Source organism: Peromyscus eremicus, chromosome 20 (genome assembly GCF_949786415.1).
Source record: "Peromyscus eremicus chromosome 20, PerEre_H2_v1, whole genome shotgun sequence".
NCBI classification, from domain to species: Eukaryota; Metazoa; Chordata; class Mammalia; order Rodentia; family Cricetidae; genus Peromyscus; species Peromyscus eremicus.
The window spans coordinates 17,474,993-17,500,028 of NC_081436.1; the positions used below are offsets into that span (position 1 = coordinate 17,474,993).

A 25,036-nucleotide genomic window follows, 5' to 3' on the forward strand; every position below is an offset into this window, starting at 1 on the left:
GAGGCCTCACTCCTGTACTCTGATGCGCTGGCCCTCTATGCTCCCCCCCACGCCCGTCCCCCAGATCCTCTGATCTTGGGCTCCCTGTTTCATTAAAGTGGAAGAGTGACGATGACGGAGCCAGCCACAGCACTTCCTAGCGGCCATTATCAGGAGCCTTTGGATAGCTATTAACAGAACGCTGGCTTCAAGGTCTGTCGCTCAAGGAAGTCTAGGGGTGCCTGGATAGAGGGAGCCGCAAGGAGACCATCAAGTTTGGTCGTCTTCTCTGCAGGTTTTGTTCACCAGTGGGCAAACTGGCTCTGCTGGGCCCAAGCTTTCCCACCTGACAGGGATGGTGACCAGTTCCGTGTGACCACCATATCTGGAATTGTAAGAGCCAGGCTCTGCTGACTCGTACCCAAGAGGATTGGCAGAACCACAGTGGCAGATGATCTACTTACGGTCCAAGCCCCGAGAGTTCTTGGCCCCACTCCTTCTGTGCCCTCTAAAGTGTTAGGTCCCAGCATCTGCAAGTCCACCAACACTTCACTTTGTATCATATCAATTCATAGTAGATGATCAGTAAAGCATACCCCTAAATTAATAATTCACTATTTGCAATTTCTTTAGGCTTTAACAATACACATTTATTCCTTTTTTGTTGACGTGTGAATATGTAAAAGAATGCAGGTGTCTACAGTGGCCAGAAGAGGGTGTCAGATCCCCTGAGGCTGGAGTTACAGGCAGTTGTGAGCTGCCACATGGGTGCTGGGAACTGAACTCTGGATCCTCTAGAAGGACAACAAATGATCCTAACCACGGGGCCATCTCTTCACACACAGACACACACACTTTGTCTTTAAATCAGTGTCTGTCCTTGGTAGATTCATGCCGTTCTTCATTAAAGCCTACACACCAGCTTTTACAGGCAGGGATTCAGTGGAAGCCACTGAGTAGCTGGGTGATACAGAGCTTACACTTCCTGACCAGAGAGAAATCATAGCGGAAAGTGGTGTAATAGCAAGGGCAGGTGCTGAGGGCTGTCAGGAAAAGAGAAGGCATTGTCGCCAGCCCACAGCCAGGGTGACAGGCTTCCTGAAAGAGGGAGGAAGGCTTCTGATTCCTGGGGAAATCATGTATTATTTGGAGTCCGATTTTTTTTAAAAAAAAATCATGTGGAGGCTCCCCCCCTGGGCACCTGCCCCAGAGAGACAGTACCTCTTAAAATCCTACAGCAATTATACAGTTTCTTGACTTGCTGCCCCATCCACTGAAAATCAAAGGAGAAGCCCATCTCCCCAGGACCCAACCCAAACCTGGCACCTAGGAGACAGATGCTCACAAGTGCTGAGAGGAGCAAATAGTCACAGGAACCAATTGAATGCTTTTAATGCCCAGAATTTGTCCAGGTCTGGGCAGACTGAGCAAAGCTTGGGGTGTGTAGAAACCTCCAGGTCCCCTGGGAGACCTGCCCATCAATCCACACTTGAGTGGGAACTGAAGGGACCTGAGGAACATCTTTGCATTTGCATCTGCTCTTCAGGAGGACAGCATCAAGCCTGCACCAGCACTTCCAGGAGGATATCACGGAAGGGCTGTCACGGAAGCAGGACATGGGTTGAAGTCTTGTGGAAGCCATGTCACTGTTTTCATTATTTGCCACAGCAGAGCAGCTCTGGGCTCAGATCTCAGACCTACTCATACGAGCAGAATCAGAGGTCTGCCAGGGAAGCCACACCCCTCAAGATTCACTCCCATGTGCAGTTTAAGAGAAGCTCCAGTTGGCACCACCAAATCCCCCCAGGGACACAGAAGTCATCCTTCCCCTCATCTTTGGGGATGGTGGCAGGTGCAGCAGTCTGGGGCTGACAACCAAAGCCAATGAAGCAGAGTCCCCTCCCCCACTCAAAAGGAAAATCCTCTGCTAGCTGGGACCCCAGGCAGCTCACTGGAATCCTCCCCAGGGAAATGGGACAGCAGGACCTGTGTAGAATATAAAAAAAAGTAAATGAAAAGCTTTCACTAGTAACAGGTATATGTGGAAGGCATTTCTATACCTCCCAGCTGAGCTGGCCACAGCTCTGCTCTGACTGCCAGCCTCAGAACAAGAAAATCCAATGTTCAAGGCATCTACAAATAGTAGCACTGCTTGGGTTCCAGAGGCTTAAAAATGCATGTTGGCCCTGAGGAGGAATTCTGAATATCAATCAAAATTAATTTGTGTCCCATATTTCTACCAAACTACTGATTTGGAGAATTCTGCTCAGGACTGAACCTTATCCTCTGTTTCCTAACCCTAACCCACCCAGACAAGTCAACCCAATGCCAGGAGGTCAGTGCTGAGCTGTAGACCGAGGACTTGGCCTGGGTCACTACATAAGATGGACAGTAGCTGCCTTGCGGATGAGCCTCTCAGTCAGGGGTGAGTTGGGTTTCAAGGCATCACGCTCCAACAGAAGGCTCCTGTGGAAACACACAGAGTTTTTGTTATAGAACCTTCTAGAAGGAGGCAGAAGCAAATGGATACAGTCAGCTGGATAGTACTTTGATTCTGCCTGAGAGAAAACACTAGAGATAAGGACTCCAGTGTGGGGTTATCACTGAGGCTTAGCCTGTCTTGGGGAAGCCATGGCAGAAGACCTCATAGACAGGCTCCTGTCACAGGCTAAGGCTGAGGACCAGAGGGACAGGAGACATGGTGTCTGGCAGGAAGCCACATGTGAGACTGGTCCAGGAAAAGCAAGTGAAAGAATGGGCAGGTGTAGGAAAGCCTCAATTTATAGAAAGGAAGATGGGATCAATCAGACTCAAAGCCTGCTGTGGCTGAATCCTGATACCCTTGACACCCTGGTCATCAGCATGACTTAGGGGGTAGGACCCTTACACTGGGATTAGTGTCCCAGTGAGAAACATAAGAGCCTGCTCTCTAAGTGCTCAGGGAAGCAAGACATAGCAAGAAGCTTTGAAGCCAGGAAGAGGAGGGCACCAGAAAACTGAACCCGCCGGGACCCTGATCCAGGACTTTTCAGCTTTCAGAACTACAAGACGAGATGAGTTTGGTGTGTGAACAAACCATCATGTCTATGTTTCATTTGTTTTGTTAACACCCAAGGAGATTGAGATAGAGATAGGTTAACAATGGCGGGTCTGTGGGGAGTGAGTGAGGTTAAGGGGCTGGAGCTTGGTACACAGCTGGGGGACAACACAAGAGCCAGGGTAGAAATGAGAAATGCATCAGCCTACTTTCTGCTGCTATAACAAAATATCCGAGGCTGGGAACATTGTAAAATTAAAGGTTTTATTTGGCTAGGTTTCAGGGACTGCAAGTAGAAGACCTAGGCCCTTATCTGACTCCAGATAAGGCTCTTTGGTGGGTTAACAAGGAAGAGAGGCAGAAAGGCAAAGGGCAGAATGCAGAAGAGGCCAAGCAAACCGAGGGACTGTGCTCTGTAACCATCTCCTGTGGTGAGTACTAATTAGGGATCCTTGAGAACTACGTTAATATCTTCTAAGGACGGGGCCCCAGAACCCCGTTCCAGGAGTTCTCATCTCTCAACTCTCTTCCCCTTCATAACACTTCCAAACTGGGGAACACATGTCTAACACATGGAACCTGGAGGGGGGGGTCATACACAAACCACCGAAACCACAGCAGAGGGCTTTTGCCTGTGAAGGGCTGGGCTGCAAAGGGAGGTGGGCACTTGGAAGGAATGCCTCACCCCTGCAGGGTCTTCCCAGGTGGCTTTTTGCCTCTCTCCCCTACACTACCTCACCTCTCCTGGGCAGGACCAGATGCATGGCATCGACTCCAGTGTGGGCCACACTGCACCCTAGAATCTGCCTCAGCTGAACCCTCAACCTGCTCCTCTGTCCACACAGCCCACATCCCCCTACCTGGGGCCACAGGCCCCACCTCTTACCCACAGTAGGTCCCCCAGGGGGCTCAGCCACTACACATCACGTGTGGCTTTTGCACATGGACATGGAGTGACATAAAGAGGGACATGTGTCCATGGCGTTTCTGAGTTCAGAGTAGTCCAAATGTTCCCAGACATCACCTGCACTGCTGGGGTCTGGCTCAATGGCCAGGGCACCTGCCTAGACCTCTTCTCACAGGACAGGGACCCAGGGGTCCTCTCCCTGGCAGGGTGGTGGGTGATCCAGGTTGAGGAAGGATAATGGTTAGAGCATTAGGAGTTCCTTTACAGGGTGTTCCAGTCACCCCTAGCTTCTAGGTCTAAGGCTTTCTCTCCTAACCAGGCCCACTGGCTAAGTGAACTGGGCATTTAGTCTCCCTCCACACCTCCACGGGACACCCCTATGCTCCTCCACACCCTCACCAGATCCACCATCATCCTCTGCTCCTGACCACAGTTATGGGAATGTCCAGATGAACTGGTGATGAACTGGTTTTCTCATAGGATCCACACATTCACCTACTCAGTACTGAATCCCACCCCCAGCTCAGGAAGTTTGTAAATGACTGAGAGCTGAGGCCTAAAAGAACAGACAAGAAAAAAAAAAAAGGGGCAGGATGTCCCAGGCAGAGGGCACAGCACATGCAGGGATCTGAGAGCAGGTGTACTGGCTGTCTGTGAACTTCAGCATGGCTAAAATGGGAAGTAGGCTGGGGAGGCAGGAGGCTGGGCAAAAGGGTGGCACTGGCTGTCCCCCTTTGTCAAGCTGGGCCTGCTAATGAAAGAGAACCAAACCCCCAGTTTGCCTCCTGCTTTCTGAACCCCAAATCAGAAGCACACATGCCAAGGCAGGGGCATGCATAGGGAGTTCATGGGGGAGCAGCCCATGCCAGGCTGTAGGGAGGGCAGAGTGCTCACCGGGCCACATTCTTATGGGTGCTGGAGGTGCAGTTGATGGCCGCATGAATCAGCAGCTGGTTGAAGACATCTCTCTATGAAATCAGTTAGGCAAGTTAAACACCTGCATTGGGGACCAGGGATGGGTCCCCAACCCAAAGGAACCACTGAGACGAACACCACCCTGAACAGCATACCCTGGTGTCAGTGTGAAACAAGGGTGCTCCCACCCCATGAGTACCCACAACACAGGAGACACCTGGCACTCCAACCTCTGGTTCCCTGTATACAGATGGCTCACCTGAGCATTGCTGCCCCCAATCTGGACAATTCGGTAGCGGATTGGCAAGAGAAGTTCTAGGGCTCGGTCAGGATTCCCATTCTCAGCCTCCACAAGGGCCTGGCACAGGGGCAGCCCCACATCTTGTGCCAACTGGTGCTGGCAGTTCTCCCCGGGGGACCTGTCACCAAGACCAAAGCTCAGCATCCACCTCTACAAAGTCCCACCTGGGCCAGGGACACAAAAGTTAGGGCCTTCCCCAGCTGCCTGATGGCAGTCTGATGGGAGCACTAAGCATCTGCCCACTGTAGGGAGAGGACAGGGCTCCCTGTTTCCAGCCTCAGTTTGCCCATCTGGAAAGTGGTGTAATAGCACAGCCTTGTGGAGAGATCAGACTGCAGACATGGTAGGCAAAGCCTGGACACCAACAGCCAGGACTACCATGGTTACCAATGACTGTGTCTTCGGCAACCTGTCCCCCAGGCCCCTGGTCAGCCCGGAAGACACATTTCCAACAGATAAAGGAACTGAGGCTCAGAGCAAAGAGGACACCAGCTGGACCCCTGGAAGTCAGACACCTATGAAATACATGCCTGCATGGGCGCCCACCTAGGGGATACCCACCTAGAAGCATGGGTATCTTCAAAGCCTTGCTCACCAGCAAGACCTCACTCTAAGGTTTCTCCCAAGAAGGCAGGGTGACCCCTAGCAGGCCTTGCTTCAACCCTTGCACTCCTTCACCCTCTCAGTTGGCAGGCTTCATGGTCTCAGGGCCTCACATACTTGCTGGCCTCCTGCAGGGTGGTCAGCAGCTCCTGTGTGGTCTGGAGGTCCCGTGCACCCAGGGAGGCCATCAGGAAGTGAGCTTCATTAAACAGAAAGTTGTGGTCTTGGGTATGCTTCTTAATCACAGGTAGGACAGCCTGCCAGCGCTGGCCAAGGGGCACCCCTGGGGAGGAAAAGAAGAGCTAAGGGCTTGGTGTGAGACAGCAGACATCTTCTGCACCCACGTCCCTCGGAAGCCCGTCCAATCTTCTCCCTGTGAGAGGTTGGGAGGGGAGTAGAACCACCAAGGCCTCTGCTTTCCTTGTTTTCCTAGAAAAGCAACAAACCCATGTGTGGTGATATTGTGTTCCGCAATATATTTTGCACCCTAATAAACTTCTCTGGGTCAGAGAAGAGAACAACCACTAGACAGACATAGAGGCAAGAAAATGGTGGCACACACAGTGTTAATCCTAGCATTCTGGAGGCAGAGATCCCTCTGGATCTCTGTGAGATCAAAGCCACACGGGGAACAGCCAGGCATGATGACACACACCTTTAATCCCAGGAAGTGATGGCAGGAAGCAGAAAGGTATATAAGGTGTGCACCAGGAACTAGAACTTCTCTAAGCTTTTAGCTTTTAGTAGCAGTTCAGCTGAGATCTATTCGGATGAGGACTCAGAGGCTTCCAGTTTGAGGAAACAAGATCAGCTGATGAATTGGCGAGGTGAGGTTAGCTGTGTCTTGTTTTGTTTCTCTGATCGTTCAGTGTTCACCCCAAAACCTAGCTCCGGGTTTGTTTTTATTAATGAGACCTTTTAAGATTCATGCTACACCCATGAAGTAAATGCAAATTTGAGAAATTGTCACAAATTATCAAACTATTCCTAGCCCCCTTTCAGACTCCCAAAAAACATGTTTTAAAATTTCCCTATGTAATCCCATGTCTAGTACCTGTGGAGAGATGGCTCAGTGGTTAAGAGCACTGGCTGCTCTTCCAGAGGACCTGAGTTCGGTTCCCAGTACCTGCATAGTGGCTTACAGTGTTTTATAACTCCATTTCCAGGGAACTCAGTGCACTCTTCTGACCTCCATAGGTACCAGGCACACAAACAGGCCACAGACATACATGCAGGCAAAATACTCATATACAAAAAAAATAAATAAAATTTTTAAGTCTAGTACCTGATACACCACGGGTATTCAATAAAACCAGTGGCATCAGTAACACCCTTCTTCTTAAGTGTGAATTTTCTGGCTCTAGAAGTCCTCACCTCTGCCCCAGCCTCCAGCCTCCACCTCCTTTTCTTCCCTCTCAGTACTGGAATGCTAGATTCAGCTTTCTTCTCTAGAGCATCTCCAGCCACCCAGAGGGCCCTCGACATCTATTTCTCAGCCTATCAAATTGAACAGTGAGGGCCAGACAGTGGTGGTGCATGCCTTTAATCCTAGTACTTGGGAGGTAGAGGCAGGCCGATCTCGTGAATTCGAGGTCAGCGTGGTCTACAGCATGAGTTCTAGGACAGTCATGGCTACAGAGAGAAACCCTGTCTCAAACCACCCCCCTTCAAAAAAAAATTGAACAGTGATACTTGCCTCACAACAGTGAGGAAGTAAGAAGCCTTTCCCAGCCTGCCAACCACTCGGTTACCCCCACCTCACCCCTCACACTGGGATTCTGGAGCTCTGGCCTTCCTTAGTGTCTCTCTCTGTGGGGAATCATCTGGTCCTCCAGCCATGGGCAGAAAGCCAGCCCCATCAGGGTAACTTGGAAGCCTAGGGTGACAGGCTGAGAAGCCTCTGTCAGAGTTGGGAAATTATCACCTCCTGTGATCTAGGAAAAGAGGCATCAGTCAGTAACCAGGTGGCACCTGTGCCCTGAGAGTGGCAAGGTTCAGAGTCCTAGGCCAGTACACCAAGGAGCAGTGGAGCATAGAATAAAGGGCAGCTGAGGCTAGGTCAGTTGTCTTAGACTGGCATGGAGACAGCTGCATAAGCTCGCACGCAAAGCTACAGCCAGGCCAATTCATCTCAAGGCCAGTGGTTCGGGCACTGGCCGTCAGGATCGGCAACCACACTTTCTCTCTTTGTATAGGGAGAGGGAAGAGAGTCTGCTACCTTCCATCTGAAGACGGTAGAGCATGGAACAGCTGTTCACCACATTCAGCATGGTTTCTTTGGCCTGCAGCCTCGGGAGGATCTGGAAAACAAGGATCACGGGAGGCCAAGCTCAGAGGGTCAAATAATGACAGCTCACAGCACACAAAAGCTATAATCATCATCCCCAGCATCCAGCCATCAGGAGCATCACCCTCATCATTTCTCAGCCTTCGGGCTAAGATCAAGACCACAGGCTCTACCAGAAGATTATGTACTGTGGGGGCCAGAATGTATGAGGGGCGCGTGTGCGGGGACACACACACACACACACACACACACACACACACACACACACACACACACGAGCCCACTGTACAGTTCCCAGGATTTGTGCTGGGCCCTGTCATCTGATACCCCCAGCCCCGTGCCTAAGGCTGCTCTGGCAGGAGACACCTATCTTGCCCTGTCATGTTTCTTGGTTCCACTTGGCTTACTAGGAGATCTGTCTACACCTCAGAGAACACAGTGCACATCACCTCCATTTCTTTCTAAGACATAAGGATTCCTCCCAGGAACCATTGTTTGGCAGGCATTTTTCTGGTATTCAAGCCCCCATAATAAGAGCACCCTATGCCAAAATGTTATTGCTAAGTCCTCACTTGCCAGTTTTTCCTTTCAAAGCTAACCCAAGGGCTGAGAGTGAGAGAGCCAGAGTGAGAGGAACACGCAGACGCCATAACAGACTGCTCAGTCTTCTCTCAGAGATTAGGCCTCAATTTCAGTTTCCTGAGACTGAACAAGCAGATTCAGAGGGAGCCATGAACAAAGGGCAATTAATCAACACCCCTGACAGCAAGGATGAGGAGGCCTAGTACATGGAGTGCCAGGCCAGGCCTGAGCCACCCCAGTCAGCAAGCTCAAGGTGATAACCAAATAAGGACAAAGCCTGGGACTTGTCCAGGCCTGCCCCAAAATGAAAAACTGTAGCCATGACCAGCCCTTGACTAGTCCTGGCCAATTAGAATGTACTAATATGATTGCTATTTGCTTAGGCCAATCAAATCTAAAGTGACCTAAACGCCCTTGGAATGCCCCTGGGCTATGCTTACAACCAGCTACTGTGATCTCCTCTCTGGGTCATCAGCATTTTGTCTTTGTGTAGAATGGTCGGTCCCAGTATACTGGAATCTTTCTCAAGATAATAAACGCTCTTGTTGACTGCATACATGGATGGTGGTCTTTGTGGGACTTATACAGGACCCTAACAAAAGGAGAATTTGAGTTTGGGGAAATGGCAAGGTTCAGGAGGTGGCAGGTAGGATGAGGCCCAGTGAAGTCAATATGCTAATACTGCAATGCTACACAATTTATAATCATCATCATTTTATGTATATAAGTGTTTTGTCAGCATGTAAGACGGTGTACCATATGTGAGCGATGCCCACAGAGGCCAGAAGTGGGCACTTAGTCTCCTGAAACTAGAGTTACACATAATTATGAGCTACCATGTGGGTGCTGGGAATTGAACCTGGGTTCTATGGAACAAAAGTCTGTACTCTTAAACATTGGCCCATCTCGCTAGCCCCCACAACTTTCCTTTTTCTTCCCTTTTTTATGTAACACTGGGGGTTGAACCTAGGATCCCAAGCATGCTAAGCAAGTACTCTAACAATGATACCCTCGGGCTTCTCTTTAGAACTTTTGATTCTGAGACAGTCTCACTAAGTTACCCAGGCCAGCCTTGAACTCACTTGGTAGCCCAGGCAGACCTTGAGCTTGCACTCCTCCTGCCCCAGCCTCCTGAGTAGCTAGGATTGCAGGTCTGTTCCACCGTCACTAGATTAATTTTTGTAACCTAGATCTTAAAACAGTAAAAAACAGACAAGGGTCTGGAGTGATGGATCAATGATTAAGAGCACTGGCTGCTCTTCCAGAGGATCAGCGTTCATTTCCCAGCACTCACATGTGTGGTGGTTTGAATAGATATGGCCCCACAGAATCATGTGTTTGGATGCATGACCCATAGAGAGTACACTGTTAAGAGGTGTGGCCTTGTTGGAGGAAGTGCATCACTGTGTTGGCAGGCTTTGAGGTCTTACACGCTTAAGCTAGGCCTAGTGGGGCAGTCTTTTCCTGTCTTCTGATCAAGATGTAGAAATCTCAGCTACCTCTCCAGCACCATGTCTGCCTGCATGCTGCCATATTTCCCACCATGACAACAATGGACTAAACCTCTGAACTGTAAGCCAGTCCCATTTGGATGTTTTCCTTTGTAAGAGTTGCCATGGTCATGGTGTTTCTTCACAGCAATTGAACCCAAACAAAGACAACATGGGAGCTAACAAACCATCTATAACTCCAGTTTTAGGGGATCTGGCCATCTCTTCTGATCTGTGTGCACATATATACATGAAGGCAAAACACATAAAATAAACAAATTCTTTTTTTAAAAAAAATAAACAAATTCTTTAAAAAATTAAAACACAGACTGATAGGTACACACAAGTGGCCATATGGCTCAGTAAAGGCACTTGCTAGCCAAGCCTGATGTGATGCCTGGAACTCACATAGTAGAAGCAGAGAAGTGACTCCTGCAAGTTGTTCTCTGACTTGAACAGACATGTCATGGCATGCATACACATACAATATAAATAAATGGGATATTTTTTAAAAGATAGAGTCTCACTATGTAGCTCTGGCTTTTCTAGAATTCACTATGTAGACCAGGCTGTCCTCAAACTCACAGAGACTACTCTGCCTCTGCCTCCTGAGTGCTGGGATTAAAAGGCATGTGCCATTCACCCTGGCTCTGCTGTTTTTTAAAAATTAAAAATAAGTGAACAAGCCAGGCAGTGGTGGCACGCACCTGTAAACCCAGCACTTAGGAAGCAGAGGCAGATAGATCAATGTGAGTTCAAGGCCAGCCTGCTCTACAGTGCGAGTTCCAGGACAGGCTCCAAAGCAACACAGAGAAACCCTGTCTCAAAAGAAGAAGAAGAAAGAAGAACAGGGGGAGGAAGAAGGAGGACAAGGAGGAGGAGCAGGAGGAGGAGGAGGAGGAGGAGGAGGAAGAGGAGGAGGACCCATCCGAATGGACAGTGACAGTCAAAGACTGCCTTAAACATGTCAATCTCCAAACACCATGGGTGAACATCAGCAGAGACTCCATGGTACAGACTCAGAACATGGCTCTGACAACAGCTATCCTACAAAGTCTGGGCCATTCTCCCACCGTTAACTCTGGCTGGGAAATACAAACAGGCCCATATGAGAGACAAAAGCCGACTGCAGCAACCAACCATAACACAACGTGAGTGCACTTACATGGCTGTCATAGATGGTTAGTGCAGCCTCATAGTCTCCCTGCAAAGGAGAAATTGCTGTGGTTAACATCTGGAGAAGACAAAACGCGATGCTTGGAAATGCACTAGGAATAGCTGACCAAGGACCCCACTAAGAGAGATGGGCAGGGCTCAATGGCACCCAGTGTGGAGAAGGGAGAAGGTGAACCCAACCCTTGGGTCATGAGGGCCTCACCTTGCATACATGCTTCTCTCTGGGCATCTTAGGAGCCTCCATGTCTTTCTCTACAGTAACAGTGCTGCAAGAGCACCCTGAGAAACGGGCCACTGCCCATCTCCATCATCTGTCCCTGCCCCCTCTCCTAGAATTATTATACTCAGTCCAGGCTGCTTTGTGCCTGAATGGTGTGAGCTCTCTGCATCCAGTTCCTGCATCCATGTTTGCAGCTTGCTGCCAGCTTCCTCACCATGACGGAGGCTCTAATGCCTCTGGAACCTTTAGCCAAATAAACCCTTCTCTCTACTACAATTTTTCTTGGTCACGGTGTCGTATCACAGCAACAGGAAAGTAACTAATAAGACACACGAGTCCCAGTTCCCAAGAGTGGAAAATGTCTTGAGGAGCTCAGCCTACAAAACTCTTGGAATGTGAATGCAGTATTGTTTCAGATATCATCTGTGCCTGACAGATTTATGTCAACTTGATACAAGCTAGAGTCATCTGAGCCACCTCAATTAAGAAAATGTCTCCATAAGACTGGGCTCTAAGCAAGCCTGTAGGGTATTTTCTTAATTGATGGGGGATGGACATTGTGTATGGTCCCATCCCTGGGCTTGTGGTCTAGGATTCTATAAGAAAGCAGGCTGAGCAAGCCATGATGAGCAAACAAGTAAGCAGCACCCCTCCACGTCCTCTGCATCAGCTTCTGCCTCCAGGTTCCTTCCTGCCCTGTCTGAGTTCCTGCCCCAGATTCCTTCAGTAAAGGATAAAGTAAAGCAAATAAATCCAATCCTACCCAACTTGCTTTTGGTCATGGCATCTCATCACAGCAATAGAAACCCTAAGATACCATCTTTTGTACCAACACACAAAGGTGCTGCACGGAGTTCAGACACACAGCAGGGGCTAGAGCTTTTCTCTGAACATCTGCACTGCATGAGACAACCAAAGAGACAAGCATCCTACCTTCTCAATAAAGTACAGGGCCCAGTGCCAATAATTGTGGGAAGCAAGCACATCAGAATCCTGCGGAAATAAGGAGAGAAAATCTGAGTGACTGTGTTCACTTGGTATCACGTATGAACTCCTGAGTTCAATCCCCAACATTGAATCAACTGGGTATGGTGGACCACACCTGTGATCCCAGCACAAACTGTGATCCCAGGGAGTAGAAACAGAGGATCAGAAGTTCGACTTTGGGGTGGGGAGATGCTCACTTGGTACATTGTTTGCTGTGTAAGCATTGAGGAGCTGTGTTTGACTCCCCGCATCTACTTAAAAGCAGGACATGATGATGATGTTATCACAGGGGTAGCCTGGAGGTTTCTAGCCAGGCAGTCTTACCTAATCAGTAAGCTCCATGGAATCCAGGAAAAAGTGACTTCCCTGGCTTTAGTATTCTGGTGCCCCCTAGAATTTTCCAGACCCAGGAGTCTGGGCATCTTTAGAATGGGATATGTTCATAAACCTCCCTATAAGCCAGCTACACCTAGAACCATGCCGGGAGATGCTGGGAATTGGCCTGGCTGTCAATCACAGTTTTAGCCCATGGAAATGATCAAGAGGGATGCTGGTGGCCACAGCATCCTGCCTGGTCTCTGAAGCATTGAACATCTATTACTCAGTGTCAGGTTGTGGAGGGACTTGTTTCCCCAGCTGGTGGTGCCCTTGGAGCCTGCTGTGACACAGAAGGACAGGGCAGCAAGGCCACCTAGAGAAGTGGCCAGGTCAGGTACCAGAGGCAAGTCCAGAGAAAACAGGCACACACGGAGGAAGAAGGACCACCAGGGCTAGTGCGGAAAGAGAAAACGGCCCCAGAGGGGTACCAGCCTGTGAGGAGCAGGGATGAGTAAAGTTGGGAATAGGGAATAGGGAATAAGGCCACCTTGTGTTCAGGACATGGAAAGGGTCAGGCTAGACATTAGGGATCTGAACCCCCCTAACCCCCATATGCTGACTCTACATCATTGGAGACCATCACCCCATTGGCCTGCCTCTCTCCCACCCACTGCATCATGTGGTCCAGAAGGATACTCCAACATCCCATGTGGAGCCTCCTGGCAGCAGCAGAGGCACATGCAACTCAGGGCCCTAAGCATGCCCACCCTTGCTGGGCTCTGACTTCCCCAGCACCCTTTGGGTCCATTCCTTTCATAGCAAAACACCTCAGGCAGACCCCAATTGTACAATCACTTATAAAATGCTGGCAGATGTTGGGATGTTGTGGACCTCCCAGAGGATGCTTGGTTGTCAGGGATGCCTCCAAGCTGAACCTAAGCTCCTAGGGAACTAAGCCACATCTGTAAGTCCTACCCAGAAAGCCTTGGTAAGATTCCGGGTATCAGACTGGATCATCCAAGTCTCAACTCCTACCTTCCAGTGGCCTTCGGTGTTCTTCATGAACTCCAGCCCGTCCTTGATCTCTGCTCTCATCTCATGTACGTGGGCAACAGTGTGCACTGACCATGCATCTGTTGGCTCAACAGATAAAGCCTGCATGAGGTAGGAGATGGGAGGACAAAGAAAATGGGTGTTAGCCTGGCTACTTGGGCCCAAGAAGAACAAGGATGAGACTGAGCTCTCATTCAGAGTAATTACAATCCCGACACCAGCCCCATGTCCTACGTTCCTGGGACGTAACAGTGTGTGCCTTAATCGCCACAGCAGCTGCTGAGGAGGGCATCACTGACAGCCTCACAGATGAGGAGGCTGGGGCTCGAGGAGGTCAGCACTTGCTTCCTGGGTACACCCGCATCATCTGTACCATCATCATACTGTGCCTCAGTTTCCCATGTTGGCTTTTAGGCTGCCTTCCTCTCAGGGCTATGAGAATAGTGTAGATTGTCACATCCTTTGCTGGCGAAAGACAAGAGGCTGCCCCTTCCACTTATACTCAGGAAATGGTTATACAGATGGATTCCTGCTTTAGAAGCAAATGGATTTAGCAACACTGTTGATAACGACCAAATCTACATGACCCCTGACCTCCACATTGAGGCCGACGGACACATGAACTTGCTCTTACCTCTTTGTCTATCTATTCACCAGGGTCAGTTCACGTTTATTGAGCGCCTTCTAAATGCTGGATATGAAGCAGTGAACTGGGGCTCACTGCAACCCCATCACTGGCTTGTCCTCAGGGCCCCACATCAAATCATGGGTCCCTTAGTCCCGCCTTCCCTGATGTCTAGAATTACAAGTGCCTCAGCGCTGGCCTGGCACATGCTGCAAAGGTTTTGGCAATGTGTCCCCATAAGTCTCTGGCCCCTGGCCCTGCCCCTCAGCTCTCACAGTCTTGTCCACTCCCTGTGGGAAGACAGGGGTCACACAGCATGTCTGTGAGGCCTTGGTGCAGAGGGCCTGAGAACCAGGGGAGCTGGGGACATGGCAGGGTGCATCCTGAGCATGCTGGGCACTGGCACCCCTTTAAGGAACCTCTCCAAACATTCTGATTTCACACAGGACAGTTGAGAAATAGGACTCAGCCCTGTTCTTTGTGACCAGCATCCTCACAAAACAGGAGTCCTTGCAAGGTTCCCTGGGAGACTCCAACTCTCTGCCTGTCCCTCACGCCAGAGATTGACCTGCTGGGCTTGCTGTCACCTTGTAAGGTCACTGTAGTTCAGTGGACCTGGTGCTGTCAACTCTTGCCTGTGGAAACCTGGGGGACACCGTTACATCCTTGTCTTCATATCTATTATCTGTCTGTGGGGTCTGGGGCTAAGGTTAGTGTGGCCTATAGCACCAGGAGAGCTGGAGCAAGGGTAGGAAAGAGCAATGGGTGGGGACACTCTTCTGCCACATCTTGTTTCTTCTCAGACTTGGCAATCAGCTTGTCAGAATGCCACTCAGAGTTCCTTCAACTGCCCTGCTCTCCTCCAGATGCCTAGCTGGTTCCCCCAACCAGCAGAGCCTTCCTGTGGCTTAGCCACAGATGCAGGAACTGGCTACCCTGATCATAGAGCTTAGATGGCCAAGAATCTACCTGGAGCCCTCTGGGCTGACTCATGCCTAAAGAAAACAAAACCCAAACCAACCAAACAAAAAACCTTCACCTGATACCTGATTCTAGATTGAGACCGATTCAGGCAACGGCCAGACACCCTGAGGATGCTGTCCTGAGGAGGGGGCTCTTCAGACCACCTGAGGCAATGCCTGGGTCAGGAGCCACTGCAGAGATGCAAGGAAGCTAAGTACTAGTCCAGGCTGCTTAAAATACAGCCATCTCCACAGATGGCCTAGGTGACATTCTGACCCCTAAGTTTTATCACCATGGGAGGGCTCTGCCTAGCCTCTCTCTCTGAGCTACAGCTGTCTTGTGTGGCCACCAAGGTTTTTAACAGTTTGGCAGAGACCATGGGCAGGAGCAGGCATGCACAAGGACAGGTGTGACCCGGGACCAAGAGCATACATCACTGTCTATGCATGGAATGCCTCCTTGCACAGGAGTTTCTACTCTTGCAAGGACACGAGGGGCAGAGAATGACTTCCAGAGCCTGAGCTACCCTGTACCCAGGCCTGTCACTTGACCCTGATTTCAGGCCCACACGGGAGTCCCCAGTGCTGCAGATCAGCCAGCACATCCCAGCAGAATACAGAAAACAGTGCCCAAGGCTGAAGGATTTAGCAGGCTCCACAATGGATCCACACCTCCCACTGGCAAGCACCCTGAGTGATGAGTGATGGCTTTTTATATCCTGTGGGCAGGACAAAGACACTCTGCCTTTCTACTCAGGGAGGAAAACATAACAAGATCCGGCCATGACCTTAGAAATCTCCACCCAGCTCAAGCCTCATGGGTCATGGTTAGACCCAGTGGAAAGGTGAAATTCAAGGCGGGAGAACCAGGGTTTGCATGCTCTCCTGTACTGCTCCAGTCCAAATTGGCCCTGCGGCTCTAGAGCCGACTGGAACTCACAGAAGCTGAGAGCCACCACTCTGGTAACCCCTGAGTGACAGAGCCACCACCTCCCTGAGTGTCACTGCCTCATCTGCTCCAGCGACCTCCTGAGGCTCTAGAGCAGTCATCAACAGGGCGCTGTTTGCCCTAACCACAGCCCCTCCCAAGAGGACACTCCAAAGTGGGAAGGAGGGCTGCGTGGTCTTCACATGAGAGGCCATACCCTAAAGGGCCTCACACCTTGAGAAGGGCCCACTCACCTCTTTGGCAAGCTTTAGTGCCTGGTCATAGAAGTTGGTTTCCATCAGTCCGAAAGCATAGATGCCTTTCACATAGCTGAAAACAGAGAAAAGACTTCAGTTCCCAGGAAGCCGAACAGGAACAGGTGGGATGGAGTCCCCCAGCAGGAGGGGCTGGAGTCCACACACCCAGGGCTTGTATGTGACTGTGTCTGGACACAGGGGCTTCGCAGAAGGAACTGAGGTGAGATGTGGCGGGTGGCAATCTGATCGCTATTGTTCACTTTGTAAGACGGCTGGCCGTGTGGAGCTGGTGGTGTCAACGAAGAAAGGACTTGTGGCACCCCGATTCTGCTCAGGACCTCAGCAAGGGGCAGCACTAAAAGACTGACCCATGCCCTCAACCCAGAGAGGAGCTGAGCTCACAGTCTTCCTTTACAACTTCCTTTAGTGCAAGACAAAGTGAAATTCAACCTGATGGTGATTTCCCAGAACCCTGTCCTGTCCACATGCCTCACCCACTCCTCAGACAGCAATGTAGAGTCTCTCCACCGAGGATGACAGGGTCTATGGTCACCTCCCTGAGAAGCCTGGCACTATGGGTAACTCCATTCAGGCTTCTGTTGCACCGTCCTGCACCCAGCCTGTGAGCACCCACTGACCAGCCAATCACTCCCCAGAACTGACCCCAGTGCCCTGTTTGTCCAGCTCACCCTCCATTCTGGCCTACATTCTTGCATTTCTTATCAGTCTCCCAGGCACTGAGTCCCAAGACAGTTGGTCACAGGTGACAGAGGGGCTCTATCCTGTGTGAGCAAAGACAGAATCTACTGTCTAAGACTCAGGTGTCACGTTTACTGTCCAGCACAGGGGCAAATGGCAGCTTTACTGGAGAGCAGTGGCTAGCAGGTTTTTTTAAAAAATATTTACTATTCAGGAATCAGAGGCAAGCTAATCTCTGAGAATTCAAGGCCAGCCTGGTCTACAGAGCTAGTTCCAGGCCAGCCAGAGCTACACGGAGAAACCCTGTCTCAAAAAAAGAACAAATAAATAAAAAATTTACCAAGGGATTACTGTAGGCCAGGTACTAATTAGCTCGAGAGTTGTTTAATTTTCACTTAGGCTGAACCACGGTAGCTGGACCTGTGGTCAGGCACCATTCCAAGGGTCAGCACAAAGGTATTTGTATTAGAAGTGAGTACTTTTCAATCAGTAGACTTAGACACAAACAAGATTCTCAATAATGGGGGTGCCTCTTGTCCAATCAGGTGACAGTCATAGAGAAAAAGTCCCAGAAAGAAAAAGACACTTGGCCTTCCAGGTTCCTTTAGATACAAAGAGGAAGTTGACTTTTGTGGAAATTTCTAGCCTGTTACCCCACCCTACAGGTTCTGAATTTGCCAGATGCTACCTAAACACCCCCCTGGAGAGCACCCCTTGCCCTTGTAGCAACTGGCGTATCCACAGGTCATTGCTCTAACCATCTTGAAAACAGACAAGTGTGTGGCCACAGAACCCTTGCCCTGGACAGATGATAGGAAATAGCCAGGCATGGGGGCTCATTACCTGTAATCCTAATATCTAAGAGGATGAGGCATACTTGCCATGAATTTGAGGCCAACCTGGTTACAGAATCAGATCCTATCTTAAAAAAATAAAACTATGGATGGACATGAAGTATGGGTGTTACACTTTGGAGAGTATAATCTTGGGGATGCTTGTTACTACAACACTAAAATTCCTATCTGACTGATACACGATGGTGCTACCTTGTTCACAGGACGGGATAAAGATCAAATGAAGAGAAGGAAGCCTTTTAGATGAGCAGCAGGAGTCTCGTTATCTCTAGGCTGGGGCCAATAGAGTTTCTGAGTCTTTAGGACAGGGGAAAGGAGAATGAGATGATGTGGCTTCTTGTCTGCGTGTACCTGTTAAGAGGGACGTCAGGTTTCCAAAAGGGGTAAACTCGAGCCACAGAATCCCTCATCTGCTCCTGTTGGCCCAGGTAAAAGTAGGCATCATGGGAAAACCTCAGGGCCAATATGTCTGTTGGGTGGTCCCGAAGGATCTGTTCCCAGAGATCACAAGCTTTGGGTAAATTCCTGTAAGACAAGAACACACTGAGCATGAAGTCCACATCCATGGGGCTGGGGGTGTGTGGAAAGCCATCCTATGTCACTATCTGCCTGGGATGCTTTAAGCAGTTATATCTGGGGCTGGGGAGATGGCACAGTGGGTAAGAGTACATGCTACACAAGGATCAGGACCTGAGTTCAAATCCCCAGCAGCAGAGTAAAATTCAGGCATGGCCATGTCCCTGTAACCCCAGTGGTGGAGAAAGGAGGGTGTCTGGGGCTTGCTGGCCACAAGTCCAGCTGAAAGACCATGAGCTCTAGGTTCAGTGAGAGACCCTGTCTCAAGGGACTAAGATGGAGAGCCATAAGATGGGACACTTGACATCCTCTTCTGGCCTCTGAGCACAGGGCACATGCATACCTCACCAACACAGACATGTGTACACACACCATAACACATCTCTGCACACAAAAGTCAGTAAAATAATATATATATATATATATATATATATAAATAAATTTTAGCTATGCATGTGTGTCATGCAGAGGCCACAAAACTAAAAGGGGGTGCAATCGGAAGCGGGGAATAGAAAAGGCAATGGACTATGTGTGACATGAAAACAGAGGGATATTCTTGGGGGGAGGAAGAAAATAAGCCAGAGTGGGGCAGGGGCTTGAGGACAGACAGTAGGGGTGCTGGTGAAGGAGAGCAAGGTATGATAACATCCACTGCTTTGTATACTAAGAGTAATTCATAAAAAGAGAAAATGTTTCCAATTAAGAAAAAAATTCCATCTAGCTAGTTGGAGCTTCCTTAGCAGGCAACGCTCTGGAGTCCATACCCAACTGCACAGGAAAAACAAATGTTATAGACATATATAGGTACACATTTTCTACATTAGGTTGTACCTCATAAAATTCAAAAACCAGTGGGACATTTTACCCACTCATTCAACTTCATGAAGAAAACCAGTAGGATCTGGAGAGGTGGCTCAGTGGTTAACAGCACTTTCTGCTCTTGCAGAGGACCCAGGTTCAGTATTCAGCTCCCCTCGCGCAGCTTAAAACCATCTCTAACTCCAGTGGCGGGAGTTCTAGTGCCTTTTCCAGGTCTGCTAGGGCACCAGGCACACACATGATACACAGACATATATATAAGGAAAACACTCAAGACACATAATACAAAAATAAATAAATCTTCAAAGAAGAAGAAGAAAGAGAAAAACAGGTGTGTGTGCGTGTGTGTGTGTGTGTGTGTGTGTGTGTGTGTGTGTGTGTGTGTGCGCGCATGCTCGCGCAGGCCAGAGGTCAACATCTGGTGTCCACTTCAAGTGATCTCCCCTCATTTCCATAGTCTCTCACTGAACCTGGACCTTACCAATTCAGCCAGAATGGTAGGAGATCTGCCTGTCTCCACTTTCTCAAGGTCACAGTACACATCACCATGCCTGGCTTATTGCCTGGGTGCTGGGCTTCTGAACTCAGAGCCTTAAACCTGTGTCACAAGCACCCTAACAGGTGAGCTATCGTTCAGGCCAAGGAGACTTAACCAATTGCCAAGGACAATTTGCACCAACACTACAAGGTACTCAAGAACCCCACATCTACACTGAGGTGCTAGAAACTGGTGGAAATTTCTTGGACTAAGCCCCTGCGGCTCCTCACAATCAGCTTAGGTATCTGTTCTAAAGTACATCTTACCTGTCTAAGCAAAGGGACTGCCCTGGAGGACTGTGGGAATGGAGACAGGGAACCATCTGGAAGGTATAGAGCTGATGCACACAGTGTTGGAATCCTGAACATACCCTAAAGACCTATATGTTGAGGGCTGGGTGTCTCGGCCTGTGGTACTGTTGGGAAGTAGGGCGTCCCTTCTAGAGTTTGGGCCCAGTGATAATTTAGTTAGGTCTCTGGAAGCATGCCCTTGGAGGGAACATCAGGACCTCGGTCCCGTCTTGACATCACTGGTTGCTATGAGGTGAGCAGCCTCTTCTATCTACTACCTATTACTACCACAAAACACCAGCAATAGGGTAAGTGCCCAAGGACTGAAGCCTCCCAAGCCATATGCCAAAATAAACCTTTCTTCCCAATATTATCTTGGGTATTTTGTTACAACAACAGAAAGCTGACAAACACAGCCTTCAGGGCAGGAAGCAAAAGGGTCAGTTGTTTCCTTCTCAATCCTAGATGTGGTGATCAAAATAATAACCATGTGAATGAACCATAGCTTTTCTGAACAATAAACTGTAAACCCTTGCTAAATACTTCTTCATTCAGCATTCAATTTGGGACAGAGCAGGTTAGTGAGACTCTCAACCTCTGAGGCATCACCTTGCACAAGCTTGGAGTCCCAAACCCCCCAGTCCAGGGAAGCCCCTCACCCCTTGGCAAATGTCTCCACTGCAGACACATGCAGCTGCTCCCGAGGCGTCAGAGTCTGGGATTTGGAGATTTCCACCATCGTCTTCACAGCCCGGTCCAGGTCCTTGTCCAGCTTCACGGAATTTCCCGTGCCAATGAGTACAAGGCCGTTAGAGATGGCATGACCCATGGCTGACAAAAGATTGGAAAACAGCTGGTCACTCAGCCTAGTCCAGCCCCACATTCTATAAGGTGTGAGCCACGCTTGGTACAGGTTCACTGTGTGTGAGGCCCCTATCAAAACCTGGATCTCAGCTCTGGCTTCAGCAGGCAGAGGGGGCAGTGGCACCTTCTAAGTACCCAAGGTTATTTCTTTACCTAGGCTTTCTGTTGAACCCCGAGGTCTGAAGTACTTCCCTCTGCCCTCATGAGCCTGGCAGAATAATACCTGGCTGGTATTATTCCTACAACCAGTCCAGAACTCTTGGGACGCTCAGTGGAATCCATTCAGGGAGCTGAATGAACAAGGCCCTGGGGCACAGATGTGATCCCATTCTCTGCCCTCACACGTAATGATGGGATGAGTGGTCCTAACTGAAGGTGTTGAGGTCCAGGCCTACCCATGCTTCCCAGACCCTTCTTCAGAAAGGCAGGGTGTCCCCTGATTGGCTGAACTCAATCAAGGACACTGGCCTGGAAAAAAGAACCATAGTGCTAGGATACCCCCAGGCCAGCTATTGGACCCTGCTTATAGCCTGAGTCCCTCTGACCACTAGCTGTCCCTAGGGCTGCATTTGGAATGCCCTGCATTTATCTGGGTCTCCTAATTCTGTCCCTGCCAGGTTAATAGGGCCCTTGGCTTTAGCTAGGCTAGGCTGCTGCATGTATTAAGAATGTCTCTGGGCTGGAGAGATGGCTCAGAGGTTAAGAGCACCGGCTGCTCTTCCAGAGATCTTGAGTTCAGTTCCTGGCAACCATATGGTGGCTCACAACCATCTGTAATGAGATCTGGTGCTCTCTCCTGGCAGGCAGAAGTACATGCAGACAGAACACTGTACGTAATAAATAAATCTTTAAAAAAAGAAAGAAAAGAATGTCCCTAACATCCATCTTCATCTTCATTTTATAAGTCTTCTCAAATGCCAGGAACCTCATTCCACACTTGGGCTACCCTTCTTGGATTCTGAAATGTACTGGACTGACTTCCCCCAGCCCCACTCCACACAAGGCTCGCCCATAAGCCAGGTTCTGTCTTCCATCTCCACCCAGCTCTAGTGGCTCTGGAGATGTCCCAAGTCCTGAGATCCCTGACAAAGGTCTCAGGAGCCATTTCTAGTGTTCTAGGATTCTGGGCTTTCCAGCCGGCTAGACTCAGGTTGGTGTCTCTCTTTCACTGAGCCCCAGTTTCCTCATCTATAAAGTGGGGATGGTGTCTTATGTCAAACTGATGGTAGTTAGAGAAAAGATCTAGAGCCTTCTGAGGAAACGACATCCTCATGGGAGCAGCCATTGTTCCAAACACTGTAGCTGTCATCATCCCTCCTCTGTGCAAGTGGCAGCCCAGTCACCATCCCTCCAAACAAGTGAGTCCCTAGAGTCAGGGCGTGTGAACAGTGCCTAGGGAGAGCTTTACTCACCAAAGGTTGGATCTGCTGCCTTGAGCTTAGACAGGCAGCCCTCAATGCCACCAAGACTCTTGTCATTGGTCCACTTGATATACTGGAATGAAATAAAAAACAAGTCTTTCCTCATGGAGCCCTAGACCGTATCAATGAAGGGGTGTATCTAAACTCTGATTTTTTTTTTTCTGTCAGGGGTGTTGAATATCAAACCCGGGGTCTCACGTAAGCTCTACAAATGCAGGAGTTCCAGATCTGAATTATTTTTCTTTCTAGAACACTGAGCATTTTCTGGACTCTAATTCAAAGAAGGTATAACTTAATTGGCCTTCTAGGATGAGATTAAATACACAGGATTAGGAGACACCTCCTAGGGCAGAAATGCCCATTGCTAGAAAAGAACTGTAGAAAAGCAGGTCCTTTCCAAGAAATGAGGTACAGCCTGTCCCTTTCTTCCACACCAAGAAGAGCCTGGAAGTCACTTACACAATTCCTGCTTCATTTCTCTGGAAAATAACCACGGTAAGCCAGGCATGGCAGCTCACATCCATAATGCCAACAACAGGGGGACTGAGTCAGGACACTTGCTGTGAGTTCCAGGCTAGTCTGGGCTACAGTGTGAGACCCAAACAAACAAAAAGACCATGGCCCGTAGTCATTACAGTTAAAGACTTAAAGGCCAGAGATGGAAAGGCAGCTTTGGCTTTCTATCTGTCTGCAGACTCAGGTGCACCCTGGCTCTGCCTCCGATGGACTAGGTGACATTTGACTCAAGGCAGCTCAATTCTCTGAGCCTCCATTATCCCACCTAGAAAAAGAAGCCACTTGACCTTCCTTCTGAGACCTTATCCCCTCACCCATAAGCCCCCAAGTCCCTGAACTACAGGATTCTTCACTGGTTGGAAGCGCCTGGGAACCGGTGGAAGGTCTTGGTCCAGCTAACTGGAGATGAGCCTCAGGACAGGACCCCATGCCTTCATGGCAGAGCTCACAACAAACCCCAGCAGGCCACAGTGGGACACCCGTGGAGGCTTAATATTTTCAGGTCCCTGGGGTCGTCCATTGCTATCTACCCTTGAACTGGGGTTCTTGGAAAAGGCCACTGGGGCTGGCTGAGACATTCCCCATGTTTAACCTCTGTGGTAAAGTGCAGATCTTTACTGTCATGGGATTTACAGACCATTCGACAATCGAAACTCCTCCTCAGAACCCTTCAAGGAGGACATGAGTCTCTTGGTGGGTCTACCTGGGTCAGGGTGGCATCAAACAGCTTGCAAGCTTCATTGCTTGTGGTTGAGAGCGGGAGACCAGCATCCTTCCACGCCTGTACAAGAGGGAAGGAACACCGTGGATTCACTGGGCTGAGCCCCCAAACCCTTGGTTACCCCTCTGTAAAATATCTAAGAGGACCCAGTGAGGAGAGTCCAAGTGTCAGCAGGAAACGGGAGACAGTAAGTGGGAGTCTCATTACCAGGACTCATGGGAAGCTGGGCCCTGGGTGTGCATCTAAAGGATGTCTGGCTTGTCACCTGCCTGGCAAGGTGTGTTCTCCCTGCCAACACCTAACAGTCCCTCTCCCGCTGTGTGGGAGCAGTCTGACAGGTTGGAAATCCTTCAGATTACAATAGCAGCCCTCAGTGACCTGATCTACAGGGTGCACAAGGCCAATGTCTCCCTAGGGCGTGGGACATGACCTTGAGTCCTGGCCAGCGAAGGGCTGCACCTCCAAGGACTTGGAAATTAGGTGGCTGTGCTGCTCTCACCTTCATCTTCCTCATCTGAAAAATGGGCTCAAGGTCCCAGTCCTGGGAAAGGCTTCCTGGAGCCAAGCCCAATGCAGGAGCTTTCCCTGGTGCCCTGCCTGGGAACCGCTCGGTGGTCCCCCACCCCCACCCTCAGCTGCAGAGACACAGCATGCTCAAGACTAGGTCCCCAGCCAGCCTGACCGGGTGACCAGCAGCAGATTTGCTCAGGACCTCTCGGCCCTGGACCAGCTCCCGGACCCCGGAGGACGCAGCCGAGGGGGTTCGCATACCTGGCAGTCTCGCAGTGACATGGTTGTGGTTTTGGTCTGCAGAGTAAGGGGCACTGGGTCAAGGCTCTCTGGAGTCGCTGAGGCCTTCCAGGGAAGTGTGGGTGTTATTGCTGGAGAAAGGGGGCGGGGCGTGGGCGGGCTCTCCTGATTGCTCACTGGTGGCTTTGGAGGCTCCTGTCTAGCTCAGGGCCCAGACCTGCCCACCCCTAAAACAAAGGATGGGTGTGGGAGGTGTGGGTGTAGGTATGGGTATGGATAGGGAGGACGTAGGGGGATGGAAGGACACACTTGGGCGTCCTAACCATATTCCTCATCTGGGGTGCTCAGAGCTAGTCTGGTG

The 25,036-nt window shown here is 49.9% G+C and overlaps 1 protein-coding gene across 1 annotated transcript; it reads right to left on the reverse strand.

Annotated features, from left to right (window-relative positions):
* Positions 1–1,354: 1,354 nt before the first annotated feature.
* LOC131896995 (tetratricopeptide repeat protein 38-like) lies at positions 1,355–24,804 on the reverse strand. Its single transcript, XM_059247847.1, has 14 exons — positions 24,697–24,804; positions 23,908–23,985; positions 22,680–22,761; positions 21,063–21,234; positions 18,532–18,705; positions 16,625–16,700; positions 13,838–13,957; positions 12,431–12,490; positions 11,267–11,305; positions 7,961–8,042; positions 5,860–6,025; positions 5,098–5,257; positions 4,818–4,891; positions 1,355–2,445 (listed from the first exon to the last, which is right to left on the reverse strand). The coding sequence occupies exons 1-14, from the start codon at positions 24,715–24,717 to the stop codon at positions 2,355–2,357; spliced, it is 1,395 nt and encodes a 464-aa protein (XP_059103830.1). The 5' UTR covers positions 24,718–24,804; the 3' UTR covers positions 1,355–2,354.
* Between the last annotated feature and the right edge of the window lie 232 nt (positions 24,805–25,036).